Source organism: Dermacentor variabilis, chromosome 10, assembly GCF_050947875.1.
Source record: "Dermacentor variabilis isolate Ectoservices chromosome 10, ASM5094787v1, whole genome shotgun sequence".
Taxonomy (NCBI): Eukaryota; Metazoa; Arthropoda; class Arachnida; order Ixodida; family Ixodidae; genus Dermacentor; species Dermacentor variabilis.
In genome coordinates this window covers 66,123,180-66,143,181 of record NC_134577.1, presented here as the reverse complement: position 1 = coordinate 66,143,181, position 20,002 = coordinate 66,123,180, and the positions used below count along the sequence as shown (strand labels likewise).

The 20,002-nt window shown below is 44.3% G+C and overlaps 1 protein-coding gene across 3 annotated transcripts in view; it reads right to left on the bottom strand.

Moving 5' to 3' along the window:
- Positions 1-20,002, bottom strand: part of LOC142560668 (uncharacterized) — an 80,276-nt gene that overhangs the window by 40,155 nt on the left and 20,119 nt on the right. For 2 of the 3 annotated variants that reach the window (XM_075672916.1, XM_075672918.1), the window contains 6 exons: positions 19,713-19,913; positions 17,140-17,238; positions 12,849-13,011; positions 9,186-9,293; positions 3,319-3,405; positions 69-168 (listed from right to left, as the gene is read on the bottom strand). In XM_075672916.1, the coding sequence (XP_075529031.1) occupies positions 69-168; positions 3,319-3,405; positions 9,186-9,293; positions 12,849-13,011; positions 17,140-17,238; positions 19,713-19,913 (758 nt within the window). The remainder of the gene's footprint in view (positions 1-68; positions 169-3,318; positions 3,406-9,185; positions 9,294-12,848; positions 13,012-17,139; positions 17,239-19,712; positions 19,914-20,002) is intronic. The other variant, XM_075672917.1, reaches the window with a different exon arrangement.

The window sequence follows — 20,002 nt, the reverse complement described above, 5'->3', positions numbered from 1 at the left end:
AAGTAATGAGGTTGCGTGGTGCAGTCGCAAGACATGCGCAAATGAAAAAAAAAAGACGCAATGAATACCTGCGAATAGGTGCGCCGTGTTGCCGTTTGCCCAGTGCAACCAGTTGAAGATGTACCGGTTTTGTTCTTCGGGGTGGCAGCGAAAGCTTGCCATGATTGGCTGGAAGGAGATAAGTTTGCTGTCACATTTCTTCAGAAGATTTCTTAACACTTGCATCGTCTGAACAAGCGTCGAAGAGCCATTGCTTGAATGCTACTAAACCGCAAATGGCAATGAAGAAAGTCGTAATCTGCTTAATAAACGAAGTCATTCAGAATTATGAAGAAATGCTGCACAAATTATGAATTTAAGGTCCAAATAAACAGACGGGCTACGAGGGGCGTCACAATGGAGAGCTACGGGTTAATTTAACACTACCTGGACAAGAACCAAAAGCCACGATGCGTTTTTTTTTTTGCACTCCGCCCTCATCGGAACGCTGCCTGGCCAGCAAATTATCGTTCCTGCAACCTCATGCTGAGGAACACACCACATAAGCCACCGCGGCTTGTAACAAAATCCTTCACTAATAATGGTTACTGAACGATTGCAGTGTCGGTATAACCTCTAAAGATGCTACCGTGAAACTCGCACAATATAACTGTTCGGGCAACACAACCGCTGTCTCTTTCTTTTTTTGCTTTTATATTTACTCATTCAATCACTCATTCAGACAAATAAGTGAGTTTTTACGCGGTTGTTGTGCAGGAAGGAGCGGCAAAAAGCAACTAAATTCCTGAAAATGCGCCTAAACCCGCCCTAACCTTTCTCAGTGCTCCTTTTTTATGCTGCGTTTCATCCTTCGTTTCTCACTGAGTTTACCCCTGTGCTACAAACATCGAAAACCCCTCGAAGCGTTCAGCGAGCAATGTATTGTTTATAAGACATTCGGCCAGGTCGATGCGGAGTAGGTTAAATTTGGTCGATCGAACTCGAACGTTCGAAACACACTCGCCCTGTTCATTGAGAGTGATGTGCTCTGCCTCGGAATGCACGGACGTGCTTTAATTCCTTCGAGCTCTGAGCGCCTGTATAGGAGTGCGACCGAGATCCGACCGAATTGCAATCGCGTGGCTCCTCCGATTGCTCTGGAAGCAACTTGAACGTTCGGTCTTTCTTTTTTTCCTTGGCTACAAAGTCCAGGGGCATCCACGTAGCTAAAACCCATTAGCAGTGCGGTAGAAACCACCCGAATTAGTTGTAAGTTCGTAAAAGTGAAGTCTGCTCGCTCACGTGTTTTTTTTTCTTTATAAATGAAATATTGCGGGTTATAGAAAAACGCTGATAAGTTTGGCTCGGGGCCGCGTCAAATAGATGAATTCCATAAAAGAATGCTTCATTTGCATACCTGAAAACAACCCAGGACCACCGCTGTTATTCCCAGTATTGGGTGGAGGTTCCCGCTCTGAATGAGAGAGAATGATACAAAATTTAATGATTTTCCGGTGACTCCCGTTTTTCTTCTGTACTGCGAATGCAGATAAACACTGAGTGTCGCACAGGTGACAAAAGGCGCGCATTAAATGTCAAAAACGCGCAACTTTTGGACCAGAAGGACAATATGCATAACGGGTGCGCATGATCTCGTGTACTCCTGTACTGCGTATGTATATTTGCATCAAATTCACAAAGATTTCATTTGGTATACGGAAACGATCTACCACTCTTGGTAGACCGTTTCCGGACGAAAAGACACCGGAACTTTAGGAAAGATTGCTGTCTCTTCCTACCTCTTTATTGTGCCTCTTTAACACATAAGCCCAAGCTATGGGACTATAAAACACTTTTGTGGCACTTTTATTGTGCGTATAAATGCCTATTTCATTCGTTCCTATATGCGATATTCACAGCCTGAAAATGCCTTTTTTTTTCCCTCGCTTGGTCCTAGCCTCGTATTGTTTAAATGTTAGAACCCACTGGGGAATTAGGCTTAAGACAGCCCATTATTACCACAAACACTTTGGCGGTGTACATGTTCTTGTTAGCAGCTTTGCAGCTTACGAGAGCATCGCTATCAGAAGAGCACAAACTGCGACACGACGCGATAGACTTCGAGGTGATTCAGCGGGCTCGTTCGCCCATTTCACTTTAACCGACATCATCGAGAAACTCGAATGCTCAGGCACAACTCTGACCCGCGATGTTGGGCTGATTTTGAAAGTTCTGGAATGGTTCGCCACCATCCCCAACGGGTCTGCTGCTGATAGAGTTAGTCCGAAACTTCAACCTGTCTCGAAGAAAAAAAACTGTGTTTCTTTAATGAAAAAAAAATCACCCACGATTACAGTACTCCCTAATGCAAAATTGAGTGTAGCTCTGTACGTGTTTTCATTTCGAGATGTATTGGCTGGTGCGGACAGTCTGTCTCCTGTGGCACGTTGCAAAGGGAGCGAAGTGTGGCGCGACTGCCTCGCTAACCACGAGATCGCAAGAGGCGGCGCGCTAATGCCTACGCTAATGCAGCGCTTTGTTTCCATATATATATTATCGGTGGAGGCGCTCGCCGCATGCCATCGTTGAACCGACGGCGCGTTCTACGGTGGCGCCATCTCGTGGCTATCGTCGCCGCAGAGCGGCATTACGCTTTTCTTCTCACGCTTTCGTCACACCCTCCTCCTCCACTTTCCGCCTCATGCTTTCACTGTATCCTCCTCCTTCGCTTTTCTCCTCGCGCTCTCCTCGCTTTTCATCAACCACTACGCTCCGCCTTCGCTATTTCATCCTTCGCTCTGCTCCTTCGCTCGGTTACGCCGAGGGACGCCGACGTCGAGGCACACCGACGCTCAACGCAGGAACGGGTGCTTAAGGGCTGCGCTCTAAAAAACTGCCAAAGGCTCTGACCACCAAACATTCTGCAATTCGACAGGACAATAGACCACTGAACGTTCTGAATTACAAATATTTGCCGCTAACTACAGTGGTCTTGAGGGTTCGTTTTTTGCATACAAAACCAGTTCTCTTTGAGAAAAAGCCGTACATCAAACCAGCAAACCTTCAGATGGTACTTGTTTGTCACTGCTTTCACAACTTTTATCGAAGGCAGTCTTCGCTAGCAAACTTCGACATGCTCCTTATCGCTCTACCCCTGTGTCTGTTCCCAAGAGCTACTCCTGATTACGAAATGCTCTTTGAACACGGACTCTGGGCCTCCTGTTCAGTTCTTTATCAGCCATTATGCCCGCCCGCCATCTCGAGGCTGCTCTTTAAACTGAAATCTCAGCGCTAAAGTTGCAAATTTCTCGAACCTGGTTTACACGAGAGCTCACTTACATAGTTCCATCCTCCTGATGTGTAGAATATGACGCTGACGCTTATCAGCACACTGATTACAGCAGTCCCCATCAGGCATCGGTGGAGCTGTAATCGAGGGAAAAGGAGCAGAAAGCAGCGGAATCAAAGGTTGACATCGCCACAGGTGGATTACACAATACATACAATTATTAAGGCAAATCAGTTCTGCGGAAATCCGCATGGTGCAGATATTCTTATGAAAGCGAAAGATTATCTGCCAGTGAGTAAGACGAAGCTACCGAGAAAACCCAGGCAAGACTATAAGAAAACAAAACAATTTCACAGTTGAAAAAACACTAGGACAGAACTTAGCGCCACAAACTCACTATGTAGCATACTTAGACTGTAATGTCTCTCCAGCCTGCTCGCGCGTACATCCGGCTCTCATTTCTCAAAGTAACGTTTCTATGCCTCGTACCTCTTACAAACTTGCTATCTCACTTCATTTCATTTTATTTGGGCCAATTTACAAGCAAATGGAGGGGGCCAAGGTAAAAGCTGCTTATTGACAGCTTGAGTGGTCCCTGGCCCCCTTTACATATTGACAGACCGGTGGCAAAGAACACTTTCAGAAATGAAAGACAAATAACAGTGGGTTACATCAATTAGAGTAATTACATTTCTCATCTCGTGGACATTGTCACGTACTCGCGTGCGACGCTCCCCCCCCCCCCCAACACACCTCGAGTTTTCTGTAAAATTTTTCCAAAGTGGATGAAGTATGCCTATAATGCTGCAAAAAAAAATTGCAGGACGTCTGATTGGATTGAACCGCCTTCCTTTCGCACAGCAGCCCAATTCCCTAACCACTGGGTCACAATTGCACGCACGATCATCTCGTGCCAAAGTTGCTCTTTGCAGCCTACGTCTGGCGCATGCATCACGCATCAGTTCCTCGCATTTCTTCTTCGTGATCCTGGGCGCCTTGATATGCTGTCATTGCCTCCGGCATCGGCCCATATATATATATATATATATATATATATATATATATATATATATATATATATATATATATATATATATGTCGAAGCCCGTCTGTAATTCCTCCTCGCCCTGTTATCGAGACAAGGACTAACACTGTTTTGCGCGGCTTCTCTGCCATCTTAGCTAAGTAGGAGGGGCTAGCTAGTGGCTGAATAAGGCTGAGTTATTCGCCAACTCTTAGCTCAGGGGCACCGAACACGACAAATGTTCTGGAGAAATCCGCGAGGTTGGCGAAATTTCATGAAAGGTAAAAATTTGTCTCATAGACTGTTGCACTGTTCGCTGGACGAGAACCATTTTTTTTTTTTCATATTGCAATGTGTTCTTCCCTGAGAAACTCGGAAGGATTGCATGCTTTGCTTAGTGCTACTGCCACGTCAATGACATTTTTTTTTTGGTTTCATAATTTACGCTTCACTACAGGCTTTCGCGCGATAATTATCAATTTGGTTAAGACGAGCGAGTCAAGCTTTACGTTCAAGTGTGCCCAATTACGAGTTTTCTTTAAATTTCAGCTCGGCATCTCCGTACAAGTCACGATTAGCTGATTTGTGCGACATGAATCGACGCCGTAGTTATAAGTACCATGGCTAGTGCGCACTCATCCGTTGCTCTCTCTCTACAACTAGATTGGGCTGAAGTGCTTAAAATGGGGCATCTTGTCGAGGTTGCAATTTAACAAAAGATCGGTAGGCCGATTGGCTTTGTAATCTTACGGTAAAACTCCAGATAAGGCAGTGCAGGGTGGCACTGGTCGGGCGTCTTTGGAAATCAGGTAAGCGCAGAGCAATATTAAATATGAAGAAGGCTCAGGAACATGGATGAAAATAAATGCGCGGCTAAAGCGCATAGGTATCGGTACCTGAAAAGCGTGGACACAGAATGGATAGAGAGATCAAAAAAGTTGGCCGCCAAATACGGCGTCATAGACAGGGTGAATAGACAACCAGCAGTAATCAAAAAGAAAGGTAGAGAAACAGCGACAGTGAATTGGTTGCAAATAACGGAAACAAAAAAAAGAACACCATGGTGATTTACAAGAATAGTGAGAATGAAATTAGAAGGGAGAATCTGTAAGATAACACAAAGGGAAGTTCCTTGCTATTTGAGGCTCGAGCTGGTTGTCTAAGGACAAAAACAAACCGGAGCAAATATTCCCAACAACATGACGCATATGTGTCTGCTGCAGCAATATTCCGTAGACCCCTCAGCACATCCTGATGGAATGAAAATTTATTCACCAGTGAGACCTGTAGGTTAACGTACACCTTCCAGAGGCACCTGGATTTAAAGTGGACGGAAACATCAATCGGTCAGCAGTCGAGATAAACAAGAGACGTTTAGAGTGTTGGTGGAAAAAAAAAAGCAGGGAAGAGATTGATATGGCCTGATCCGCTACAGGCATAGGCAGCGGTACAAGGCAGTTGTAGAAGTTTTGAGGGAGAGAAAAAGAAATTAAGGAGATGTATATAAAACTCCTAGAATGAAAATAATGTATAGCATACCTTTTAACTCAAGAAAGCTAGGTGACTCTTTGCGATCGCCCGTTTTAAAGGGGATGCCAATGAATCATCATCATCATCATCATCATCATCATCATCATCATCATCATCATTGCGGTTAAATGCATGGAAGTATTTTATACGCCATTGAAAAAGGAGATCACAAAACGTATTTTCTAGTATTCTTTTTTTTTTCGTTTTAAATCTCCGACCCTACCACAGGTTGATTGGGCAATCCAGCGAACCAGAGACAGGAACAGAGGAATATAACTAGAAATGGTAAGGATATAGCTAGGTTAACCCCACGGATGTCCGGATGACTACCCTGCATGGCGTATAGGGGATAAGGGACGGAATCGAAAGGAGAAAAAGACAAACGGAGACCGAGTTCACGCGCACATGCAGCAGCGAGCACAAGATGCCTATAAACGTCTGTTCACGTCCATTCATTTGAGCGAAGTCTTTAGAATGAACACATATTACAGAGGTGGTGCTGGATGAGTACATGCACCCATGATCTCTGTCAGTTCAACGGAAGCGATGAACGTCACCTATGGACTGGTGCACTCTCGGTCCGCATTATTTGATTCCTCTGCCGTTGTATAATCAAGGTTCCAAGCGCTTCGGCCATGCGGGCGCGAAGGTAGGTGTCACGATACGCAGCTCCCAGGTTTCGATAGCTTGGCTAGCCTAGAGTACCTAAGCTTGATGTGTCTGCCACGACGCTTGTTAGGAATGAGCACGAAGGCATCTAGGCAGCGGAACCACGCTGGCGCTGGCCACAGTGATGGGCCAGTCGAACTATTCAGTCGAGTTAGGGAACTTCATGAATCCATCTTGACAGACAACGCTGCCATCAGTTCAAGTAAATTTCAACTTGAGTGAACTTCTGGGAGCGGTTAAGTTTGTGCGAACTATTTCGACTCAGCCTCAGTATTGCACTTCAATAGCCCTTACACTCAATGAGCCAGGAGATGAAAGTCGTAACTAAAAACTATGGCTTTCTAGAAGTCCGGTAGCTTCGTTTGAGTACCTCAAAGCACCATTGCCCGAGTAGGCTTTCGTGGCACGCGAAAAGCCTTCAGAATTTTTAGGAGAAGGCAAGTACACCAAGTGCTGGGGCAAAGAAAAACTACATTCAGAATTAATGTGCGCCTTAAAAGCAATTCGGGCTCCAAAGAAATGCTGTCAGTGACGGTGTACTTACGACGAACCAGACTTTGTCGCCCATGATCATTGAGCCCTCCCAGGATGACTTGAAGTGGCGGGCGATCATAATAGCGAGACTCACGAGGTAGAGCCAAGCCAGAATCATCATGTTTCCTGTCGAAGAAGCCGCACTACTATACTTATGGACGCGGGTACGGGCGTATAACGTGAAAAAGAAGGTTCTGTGCATCCAGGCATGAGAGCAGAGCATTCGTTGATGAGTATCGTTTGTGGAAGATGCAAGGAATATGACACGTCCACATTGAAAGTGGCACATCTCGGTTTAGACACACCACGGAAGCTTGCGTACACCTATTACACACATCGCATGTGCCGTATGGTAACAGCGCGTTTCATATTGTGGGTTTAGGAGAGAGAGCTAACGATTACCGTTTTCCCCGTTTTCGCTGATATTTGTCCACAAGATTGAATTTTTAGCCCTCCGTCATTTAGCAGCATCTTTCTGCCCCGTTCTTAAGGCTGCTTGCTAACAGGCTATTGCACCAAACGAAGTCGCTGCGGCAGAGCGCATATTTGATGGCGGAATGCTCACTCAGCTTGTATAAACATTATTTCTGGATCAACCCTGCAAGCATGTACCCCGCCCTCGTTTTTCGTTTTTGGTTGAACGCAAACTTTAAATATTTCCTGGGACAGATATCACTGTGACGTCTTTTCAAGCGAACCGCTGGAAGATTCAGAAAGTACCTGCAAGAAAAAGCGCAGTGTCGAAGTAGCTAATTAGACTATCAAATTTAAATTTTTACTTAGCCTCATTCGGCACATACTGTAATTGCGAAATTGAACTGCGCAGGCAATGAAATCACGCCTTCTAGCAAAAAAAACTTACTGTTAGCACCCAAGATAGTAGGCCCTTAAAGTGTGCTGCGAAATAATGTTATGCTTCAGTGCAGAGGCGCATTTTCTAGCAAATTTTGGGAATGGATGTCTGAATACTAGCTCTAGTCTTAGAACAACTGATAAGCAGACATGGTATCGCTAGTTCTCGGCTTCAGTTTCGAAATCTTAGTGTGCGATTTACGCCGAATAATTGAATAAAGGTACCTAGTGAATATTTCTATTGGCCACCTGTACATAGCGATCTGTCGGGCAACTATTATCCACCGCTTCAGATAACGCATGGAACAGGCCATCCTGCGCCCTACGCCCTATACCTTTCTGTATAATAGCCTAGAACATGCACACACCCACATTAGAAGTTTACTCAATAACCGCGAGTAGTCTTGGCCATAAAATGTACAATACCACTCGGTGGAAAGTTTACGAGCATCTGTTCACAATTTGTACGTTCATAAATTCAATTTCTATGAATTCAAATGTTCCCAGACCATAAAGATGGGTGGTCTCTATAGAGAATAGCAACATGCATAATAGTGAACGCCAGGCTTGTCCGGTTCGTGATGGTAAGCTTCGAAAATCAACAACAAAAGATAGCTGCGTTAGCAGCGCTTCGGCGTGTCTACAAATTTCAATGCGTCTGCGCGCGTTTGTAATGAGTGATAAGAAAGCCCCATCGTCATTGTATAAATCTTTAAATAAAATTGCAGTTCTTAGTCAGCGCTGTTTCTACGTGTGTTTCTCCACTTCTTCCTGTTTTCATGTGGCTGCAAAGCTTTAAGTTCACATGTAGCCAGAGAGTAACTGACCATCTGTAGAAAGCATTTGCATTTGGATTCTTACCCCCGTATTCAGAAATACCCCTCAACATAAAGCCCGTGCTTGACGTCGTCACTTGACCATGCCCAACATACCCATCTTATTTCTTTCAGGACCTTCACGTCAGGTTTTGTCTTTACCAAGACAACTATTATTACGGTGTTACGTAACGATTGTTACGGTGCCAAAGACGATGAAAAGCGGACACAGCCAGGCGGACTCTCTTTTGCCTCCGCGAACGTTCTACATTCGTAAATTCATCTTGTAGATAGTTTTACGCGCGTAACAACATCTACACTCAAGCAGAGCCGCGTATTTCATGCCTGTTTGTTTGTCCCTGTTGATGTAAGGGATCAGCCACCTCGCCACTATAAGCCGGGTAAAATTTGCTGCCACGGCGATCGAGTTTTTAGGTGTTACAAATATCAAGCAGCACATAAACCATCCCTTGCAGAAGTGACAAACACTCACCGTGCACTAAGATTAGTGGGTTCCTGTCAGAACCACTCTTGGCCAGACGTTTTTCTCCAAACGACAATGTTTCCTTCGACGCTAAGCGATGCTTGTGGTAAGTTTTAGCTGCGTAAGGCAGAAAAAAGAACGAGAACAAGGCGTGCTGTCGATAAGACGACACATTCGTTTGTCTTGTTTTGTTTTTTGAAGTGATCAGATTATCATGCTTCAGACCGTGCCTTCACGCATGATACCAACCACGAGCGGCAAACAAACAAGCAAGCATACAAACATACACACGTGCAAAAAAAAAGCGAATACACCAACAAACAAACATCTCATCGCGTTCCCTGACTCGTAGATAACTCCACTCCGTGGAAGGTGAGCATTCTAAACACTATAACAATTCTCGCAGTACATGGATTGCCGCACAAGCCGGTACGATTACATGTCTTGTCACCTTCAAAACCTCCCATGCGGCGCATCCATCCTTGGCAGATGATTGGAAACGTTGATGCGATTGTCAATATTATGGTGAGTGTGTGAGCAAAAATCGAGCCTTCAGTTTCCCTTCTCTCTCATATATATATATATATATATATATATATATATATATATATATATATATATATATATATATGTGTGTGTGTGTGTGTGTGTATATATATATATCAACGAGAGAATAAGGGAAACCGAGAGGCTTGATTTTTGTTAGTCATAGCCATATCAAGCCGACAAGCAATGACGCCAAGGAAAGCGTTGGGGAAATTAGCTGTGGTTGAAATTGAAATACAGGAAATAATGAAGAAAAGCGAACTGAAAGTGGACGAGAAAATAACTTGCCGCCGGCGGGAGCCGAGCCCACAACCTCCACATTACGCGTGCGTTGCCCTACGAATTGTGCTACGGCGACGGCTATCAATCCGTCAGCTAACTTGGGCACTTCGGTTTTACTAGACTTAGCGCTTGGAGTGTTAGCAGGTGTCACTCAGAACCATGGTGGGCGGATGTGGAACATCCTTTTTTGCCCGATGGCGTAACGTAACACGTGAACTTAGGGGAGTAGGCACATCGCTAAAAAAAAAAGAAAAACCTCGCATGCTACCTAATGACATCAAGGATGCCATATTCGAGTCCCTCGCTGTGAATGAATGAGTGAAGAAGGGAAAGCGATGGGCTCGATTTTAGAGCTCAGATGTTAGGCGGCCGTCCTTGCGGCGAGCGTCGGCGTCGGCAGCGCTGGCGGCGTAACCGAGCGAACAAGCACAGCGAAAGATGAAAGAGCTAACGTGGAGCTGGAGATGAAATGAAGCCAAGGAAAGCATCGTGGAAATTAGGTGTGGTTGAAATTGAAATGTAGAAAGTAATAAAGAAAAGGTAAATGAAAATGGACGAAAAGAGCCGAACCTACGGCCGAGATCCCTGTTGAATTTCTAGCTATGACATTGGTGGAGGTAGGATTCGCAAAGCAATATTTTGACGCTCTGCGTGGAGCAATGAAAGACGAAAAAGGAAAACGGAACCTTACGAAATGGTTTGGAGATAATGGGTAGGAAAAAAAAATTATCCAGTTTTTACAAGCCAATACCATGATTTCATTTTACATATTTCTGTAACCCACTCTATCACTCAGCGAGATCGTTAAGAAAAATAAAATGAATGAATGAATGAATGAATGAATGAATGAATGAATGAATGAATGAATGAATGAATGAATGAATGAATGAATGAATGAATGAATGAATGAGACGCACGTTGTAGTGAGGAAGTCCGTATTATTTTGACCTGCTCCGCTTGGGTGCTCGGCTTGGGTGTACCGCTCATTGGCTGCACCCAATGAGCGGTACACCGGGGTCTGCATTTCACCCTCCATCGAAATAATGCGGTCTCCGCGGCCGGGATGTGATCCTGCACCATGAGCTTCGCAATGCAAAACCAAATGCACGACGCCGCCACGGCCGGCATTAAAAAAATACGAATCTTAAACTAAAGGCGATCGGCAGTTCTGGACGAAAATTTGGAGATTAACGTAGGCAGTAGTTTATGCCACAGAATGCTAAAACAAAGATGACCCATTTACTGTACCGTCCACACTTAAGACTTCACAACCCTTTGTTCCACACTTTGACAGATCCATTCTGGGTTACTGCACAAGAGTGGGCGCGCATACCGGTATCGCATATGCCGCGTCGTAGTTGTCTGTTTGAGCACGTAACAAGTGGTGCCATACACGGGGACGCGAGTTGTTTATACTAGGCCAGACAGCAGCCACTGGCAGACTTGTAAGAAATAATTTGTATGCAAATTATTACTTCTAATCAATTACATTACTTGCTATTTGCAAATTTTTCGGTTACTTATATACTCGGCTGCGCTCAGTATACCTCAATAACATTCTTTCGGTTACCAGTTACTTGTAACCGTTTACTTTATCGACAAGACTAGCCGTAACAACGGAAGCAGCCTCGAGAACCTGAACTTCGTGAAAACCACAGTAGAACGGCCAAGATCGCCAGCAGCTTCGCAAATGTGAATGTTCAGACAGGCCAAACCGGAGGGCTGAGGTTCGTTTGCTCATCTTAGAGCTCTAGCGGAGGTTGACCAATGAATTGAACACGTGGTGGCATGTCTCGATAGCGAAGGCCGCGTTGACTTCATGAAGTCACATGCAGACGATATTTTCCGAGGTCCCAGCAACAATGGAGCGCTTTAGTTTATAGAAGACCCAGATTCAGAGTAAACCTCAATCTTGTGCGCAAGATCCGCATGCGTTAAGACACCACCAACCTAAGTTGCAGTCCGCACCGTCAAACGAACTGGCTGATCCCCCTCACTTTTCCCTCCACGAGAAAGTTTCGGTGACGCTGATGCTGCCTCCACAACGAAGACGAGGTACGCGATGACCGACAAAAACTTTTGAAGCAGTTATCGATGCAGTTAAAGCTGTTATCGATTTTAAAGCAGATAAGCGATGCATTAAGGCTGCTGAGTACATAGTGAAGGGGCCAGTGCAGCTCACACTGCTTACCGCATCTACGCAATTTTCATAAAATTTTGGAGGAAACTACGGTAGAATTAATCGATCACTACTGAGTAATTCCTGAATTACTTTCCTGGGACAGTTATTGGTAACTGTAATCAGTTGCATTTCTCATGCAACTAAGTGTAATGAGCTACCTTCTTTTTTTACTGTAACATGTACAATTCTGGCCAGCAGCAAGTTGTTTATACAAGCACATATCCGTGTTGTCTGCTCGGTAAGACAGTAGCAAGTGCTAACCTGGGAGCCAAATCAAGCAGACAACTTTGGTCACTGCGCATGTGAAAGAAGTTAGATAATCATCATCGTCATCCTATCTTTAATGTCCGCTGCATAACGAAGGCTTCTCCCAGCGATCTCCGATTACGCATGTCTTGCGCTGATGTCAACTTGCGCTTGCAAATTTAGATATAGAGGAGGGATATATATGCCGCAAACTGGGTGAAGTCTTAAAAGATGGCTAGTCGCAATAAAAGTATTTGGCCCAAAATTTGCGGTTCCTGCGCGAAATAGATTTTCCTCTTTGCCGATGAGAAAAACGGAGCCGTGATGCCGAAGTGTCAGAGGCCGCTTAGGCGAGTGAAAAGTGTGGGCGGAATAACAGAGCGCGCGCATAAAAAAAAAACAAGGTTTCGACGTACCATCCGTGTCTGTAATGTCTCCCTTTGCGAGGAGGACAAAGTACTTGTTCTTGGCCAGGTCGAAGGTCTTCCCTTGGACGGTGGTCATAGCCTTCCTCTTCCAGGTGCACTTCAGCACGCCGTCGGTCATGGCGTGACTGCCGAAAGTTATGCCTGCAGTTGGCTGCAGTGAAAAAAAAAGCAAAAGCGCGAAGATCTTGGGCAGCCCATACCGAAGGCGCGTAATAGGCAAACACTGTTCCGAATAGTCCCAAGACTACTGCAAAATTTATTAAACTCATAAGGAGTGCGCTGTTTAGCGACACGACCCCTAAAAGAGACGTTAAAGGGAAGCCGGGAATCCATGTTGACTTGACAAAAGTATTCTTTTGCAAATCAATTTTGGTTATATTTCTCGGAAATAGGTTAATCACTCAAAAGAGAAATTGATGGTCAAAGTCCAATTTTTTTTTTTCGCCTCGTAACACAAGCACCCGGCACGTCGCTGTGAGGTCGCGAATTTCAAATGGGGTTTTGCATATTTGGGTCGTTGCAGTAACAATGAAAGTTATTGAAACCTGGATAAGTTGAGTCTTTGATTCTCTTAGAATGCGTCGTAGTCCATCATTAACGATAACAAGAAAGTAACTAGGCGGGACCAGGTGCCTTCAAAATCTATGACGTCATGGCGAACAGGTGCGGGAACTTCTCGGCGGCGTCGCCAATAGCCTTTCGTCTTTTTTTTTTTATCTGTGCTGGCTTGTAAAGCTTTCGTTTTTTCGCAATAACAGTGGCTTTTATAGCATTGTAGAAGGGTAACTTTACAAAGAGAGCTCAAATTATCTTTTCTCCTTGGTGTACGTTTAAGAAGGAAGCGGAGTGGATATCGAAGCGTGCCACTTGGCACGTGTCGATATTGCACTCTTTGGAGCATTTGTCGTTGTTCGCGACAGTTTCGCGATGGCGCACGTTGAGTAACGACGCATGCGCGTGAAGTTTATGGCCCAACCTTTCACAATATATTTTTTTACGAGAAATAGCTTGTTCGTGTTAAATTCGTATAACAAGGTCAACAGTCATGACCAGCATATTTAAATTGAAGTGCACAAAAAAAAAACTGCGTGTAGCACAAAACCAAATTCAAGAATAAGAAAGATAAGAAAACGCCCCAATCTTCGGAACTCGATTTTGTGCACAACGACGCCTGCCACTCACAAAACACTGAACGTCGCCCAGCGGCCGAGCGGCTGTGGCGTTGCGCCGCTTAGAACGAGGTCAAGGGTTCAATTGCCGACATCGGATGCTGCCTTTCCATCGGGAGGAGAAATGCACATAAAAAGAAAAACAAATGTGCCGTTCATAGGGTGCATGTGACCCAATAGTACCAGGTGGTCGAAATTAAAGCGGTGTCCACTGCGACTACCAATACATCACAATCATACAGTGGTTGCGGTACGTAAAACCATGGAATTAAATTAATTTAAACACTGAAAACGTGTCAATCATCCTCACAAAAGACCACTTGACAACGCTGCTTTGCCCTCTCTATTATTTGTGTTTACTACCTTGCGCCTTATTTCCGAATGTGAAAGGTGACTTTAACGGAAAGCGTTTCCGAGGTTCAGAGGAGATAAAGAAGAAAGCGGTGAAAGTACTGGGGGACATCAATTTGGAAGAGTTGCCGAAAAGTTTTCAGCGATGGATAATGTTTTTGGAATGTTCAAGGAAATACGTGAGCTTGAAAAAAAAAAGAACCAACAGTTCTCGCTACTTCTGGATCTTCCCCTCCTAGATTGAGGCAAAATCGAACAATAACACTGGCCATTAATAAATGCGCAAAGAAAAAGAAAAGTTTCGTCGCCGACTTTATGTTTTCAAATCTTAACCGTTAAGAACTCTCCCGTTAGATAGATCCAGTTTCAAATTAAGATTTTATAAGACGTTATAAGTTTTTTTTTTTTTGGATAAGTCAAGTTGCTTTTAGATCGCTTGTTGCAGATAACATAATCCTATCCTCTGAGGTGGGTTACTCGAAGACGACGACATTACTTTCAGTCTAAATCATCATCATCACTCTGTTTTATGTCCACTGCAGGACGAAGGCATCTCCCTGCGATCTTCAATTACCCCTGTCCTGCGCCAACCGATTCCAACTAGCGCCCGCGAATTTCCTAATTTCATAGCTCCACCTAGTCTTCTGCCGCCCTCGACTGCGTTTCTCTTCTCTTGGTATCCATTCTGTAACCCTAACCGTCCAACGGTTATCTAACCGGCGCATTGCGTGACCTGCCCAGCTCCATTTTCTTTTTCTTGATGTCAATTAGAATATCGTCTATGCCCTTTTGCTCTCTGATCCAAACCGCTCCCTTTCTGTATCTTAGCGTTATGCCTAGCAATCTTCGTTCCATCGCTCTTTTCGCTGTCCTTAACTTGTTCTCAAGCTTCTTTGTCAGTCTCCAAGTCTCTGCCCCATATGTCAGCACCGGTAAAATGCACTGATTGTACACTTTCCATTTCAACGATAATGGTAAGCTTCCAGTCAGGAGCTGACAGTGTCTGCCGTGCGCGATCCAGCTCATTTTTATTCTTCTGTGAATTTCCTTCTCGTTGTCAGGGCTCCCCGTGATTAGTTGACCTAGGTAGCCGTACTCCTTCGCAGACTCTAGAGGCTGACTGGCGATCCTAAGTTCTTGTTCCTTTGCCCGGCTGCTTATCCTTATCTTTGTCTTCTGCATATTAATCTTCAACCCCACTCTTACACTTTCTATGCTAAGGTCCTCAATCATTTGCTGTAACTCGTCTGCATTGTTACTGAATAGAACAATGTCGTCGGCAAACTGAAGGTTGCTGAGATATTCGCCGTCGATTGTTGCTCTTAAGCCTTCCGAGTTTAATATCCTGAATACTTCTTCCATGCACGCAGTGAATAGCATTGGAGAGATTGAGTCTCCCTGTCTGACTCCTTTCTTAATAAGTAGGTATCTTCCTGCTCTTCTTGTGTAGAATTAAGGTAGCTGTAGAACCTCTGCGGATTTTTCAATAACCTGATTAATGGCATGAATGTGAACCATTGTAGGGTATTCCTTCCTGAAGCCAGTCTGTTCCCTTGTGTGACTAAAGTCCAGTGTTGCCGTTATTCTATTGGAGATTATTTTGGTAAATATTTTATATAATACAGGGAGTAAGCTAATGGGCCTATGATTTTTCACGAAATAGAAAATACGAATAGAAAAATTCACAAGAACAATATATATTACAATTATATTATATATATATATATATATATATATATATATATATTCCTTTCGGGGGGGGGGGGGCGTATATAAGGAATCACCGAATTGTAGCCGATGAATTTTGAGCGCGTATCAGTATAAATTAATTCTCAGGATGGCACGGGTTTCAAGCTATGCGCCTTCAAACTTGCGGTAAATGTGCACTGTTGTTCGACTTACTTTTCTGAACAAAAAAACATTGTTTTTGAATTGACGCACAAAAAATAAATGGGGCGTCCATGTATATTGTCGCGCACCTTGGGAATAAATATCTCGAAACTGGTGCCAGGCGAAAAATTCGTTCTTATTGCCTTGCGAACTAACCAGCTAAAACTTTAAATTGCAATATATATTTGCCGTTAAAGTATTCGTTAAAGCCTGGTTAACTTTAATTTTCATACTTTTGTCAATTAGTCAATTATGCATTTTGATTTCCCGTAAATTGACGGCCTGCTTGAGCAATCCAGCAGAAGCAGTAAAATTATGCCATCTGACACTGGCGATATTAAGAAATGTACACTGTAAAAAAAAAAAAAAAACGCCTGGTATGTTCGGATACTTTGGGAACTGCACGTGTGATCGAAATACGTCCGAAATACATACTTTGCTAGGTACTTAGCTTTGACGACTGGCGTATTGACAAATAGTTCTTTTAACATTGTAGCTGGTGGCGCAATTAGCGACGGTTAGCTGACAAATTTCACTCCGACTGATGTAAATGTTACGTTTAAATTGCTTTATTCCGCATAATAGCATTAGGCAGATAAAATTATTTCTATTTACTCCTCGCTACGAACAATTTTTTTGCATAAAGAAAAAGTAAACAAAGCCTTCATTCATTCATTCATTCATTCATTCATTCATTCATTCATTCATTCATTCATTCATTCATTCCTTAAATTTCATTCATTCATTCATTTATCTCTGCCGTATTGCATTCGTTTAGGCTAAAAGTACCACATGAGCTAAAATGCGAAAGTGCGCATCATGAGAACGATTCCTGCGTTTAGAGTGATGATATAGCAAAACGCACGTACCGTCTCCAAGAGCGTATTCGCCGTTCCTTCTTGGTTCCAAGACTCGCGGATCAAAATTTTCTCTCCCGAACGGATGCATTCCACCACGCTTGTCAGTTCCTGGCACGGAGAAAAAGAAGGGAAAAAAGAAGAATAAACCGAGGATAGCCAGAGTGCGTCAAGGCACTGCTTCCATTAGAACGCCATCACTTGCGGCGACCGCTCGCGTTTCATAAGCGACGGCTTCCGAGCACATTCGGAAAGCAAACTTCTCGCGAATGCCCGTGACGAATTCGGAACACTCCTCGAGGAACACGTCGTCGCCTGTTTCTATCACTTATTTGTATCTTTATTCATTATTTTAATACAAACCTGCTCCGCGCAAAAAAAAAAAAAAAACATTGTTGCAGGGAATGGGCAATAAAACAGAAAAATAATAAAATACATCGGCCGAGTTCGGCGGCTCACACTTTCAGCCGGCATGAAATTCCGTACGTGAATGGACTTTCAGGTCGAGACAGTTTCAGTGATAAGAAGCGCCAACCATCACGTGCTGCAATGGCTGATAGAGAGTGGCTCTCGGCGCTCGCCTCACACGCCCTCTAGCGTGTGACGTAAGCACGGGGACTCCGCTGGAGCGCCGAGCTCGCTCGCTCGTGGCTTAGGAGAACTAACAGGGAAGCCCTCTACTTTTCGAAATGAGTACAGGATGTCTTAAGACACGTCGATATAAAGCGAGGTACGCCAAGGAAAAAAAGAAGTATGTGCTTGCTGCGGTAAAGCTATGGAAACGATGGAACATGTTTTATTAGAATGTGAATATATTGTTATGAGCTATTCGAAGACGATGATGTGGACACTGGGATTTGGTGGGACCTACCCATAAGCGGTCACCGGCTTATCTGAGGACGACGACGTGCACTGTTTTGATGTTGGCTGGTTTCCATGTTGGCCAGTGCTTGCTATCCCTTGTATATACACCGTGCAAGTTGTTTAACTGCTGTGCTTCCACGTAACAATATTGACCCGGCTGTCGGTTCAGGTTCCGCTGGCTTCCTCGTAGTCCCGGCGTTTAGGAACAGCCGGGCGAAAGCAAACATGTCCACAATAGAGATAAGAAAGGAGTTTGGAGGTTTGATGGCAGAAAAGTGGGTAGACCACGAACCGCGGGAGTACCAAAAAAGAGCTAGAAAAAGGAAAAGCTATACGCGTAGGTTCACTTTCACTCACTAACGCTTCTATTCACACAGATTACAACATGTGCGTTCGATTTGCATGGCCTTTCTTCTGTAGACGAGTCATGTGTATTTCCAAACTATAAGTCAATAAAGTGATAAAGTTGAGCTTGCTAATGCTTGATGAATTAAGTTTAGCGTGACGCAGACGTAGACATGGAAAGGGATGCACGCAAGCGCAATAAAATATTGTACGCACTCGGATGCCTTAAAAAAGCTTTCTTACATTTGTTTGTTTGTTTGTTTGTTTCTTTGTTTTGATTTCTCTCAACAGATTGATATCACCCCGTGTCATCCCCGTGACAACATTCTCATTTTTATAAAGACAAAGTGATGCTTGGCGACTGGTTTTATATGTTCTAAAGGTGCATTAAACAGCAGTGGTTTCATCATGCTAGCCGAAATCAATAACACCGAATTTTCAAATTGAAATTGATCCTAAGCTTCCCATTCGGGAAGACAGTGCAAGCCAACTCTGTAGAACATGCCTGAGAATTGCGATGCATAATACGATGTATAGGATAACGACTATTCCAAGAGTAACCGTTTGTTTGTGAAATTGAAAAATTGATGTCAACGATAACTCCATTTAGGTAGAGCCAAACGGTGGGGAATTATGAGCGAAGTCCAAAATTTGTGATCAACTACGCTGCGGCTTAGTCGACAGGCCCTTCTGCAAATGAGCCTTAAAATCGTGCTTGCTCGCCGAAATTGTGCAGAATCGAGTTCGCTCGGCGTGATATTATGTGAGGGAGTCACGTGATCTGACGGCGACGGCCACTATTTTATGGCAAGCGCACATTGCATGAAACATTTCTTGGCCTAACAGTATCGACATTCGTAAACTTAAACCCAAAAACGACGTAGACAGTTATGAGAGAATGCCATACTACGTGAGCACACAGTAAGAGCAGCAGCAAACAAATGAAAATGCACCTATGTAGCAAAGGACAAAGCCAAGTCGCCCTGATGATGTCATGGGAGCCCCGTTCGCAGCGCCTCCAGCGATCGCGCGCAGTGCCATTAACAGGAAGGTACAGAGGTATAGGGACAGAGGAACTCAGAGGACAGAGGTACAGAGGTATAGGGTATAGGTACAGAGGAACTCATGATAGCGTGAAGCTTTTGAAAAGCCCAAGCTAAATAAAAAGGCTTGCAACGAACATAAAGCCAAGCGTTTGCTGTGAATGTCTTGGGTGAGTTTTGGGGAGCTAATCACAGAACGGGGGAGGCGGGGGGGAGGCGACAACTTTCTCATACAGCTTCGCCGCCTCTAGTGTAGGAGTTGCTGGGATTGGCATAAAACTACAAGGATTCTTATGTGTGCGTGGTTGCAGAAGAAGAAAAAAGAGCACCCACCATTTTGGCGCTCTCGGAGATCCCCGCGGCTATCCACATCCGCTCGGCGTCGGCAGGGCCGGTCAGCTCGAAGTGGTAGCCCTCTTCCTCAGCTACGTATGAGACCAACATTTGGCAGCTTCCCTTCGCGATGCATCCGTCAGGAAAGCCGAAACATCCTTTGGTCTCACCGCAGGCCTTCTGTATTTCATCCATGCCACCCTTAAATAAAGGAAGAAAAAAAAAAGAATGCCGCAGCAAGAACGTTGGATTTTTCCGGTTTGCTCCTTTGTATAAATGCATCGAAATGA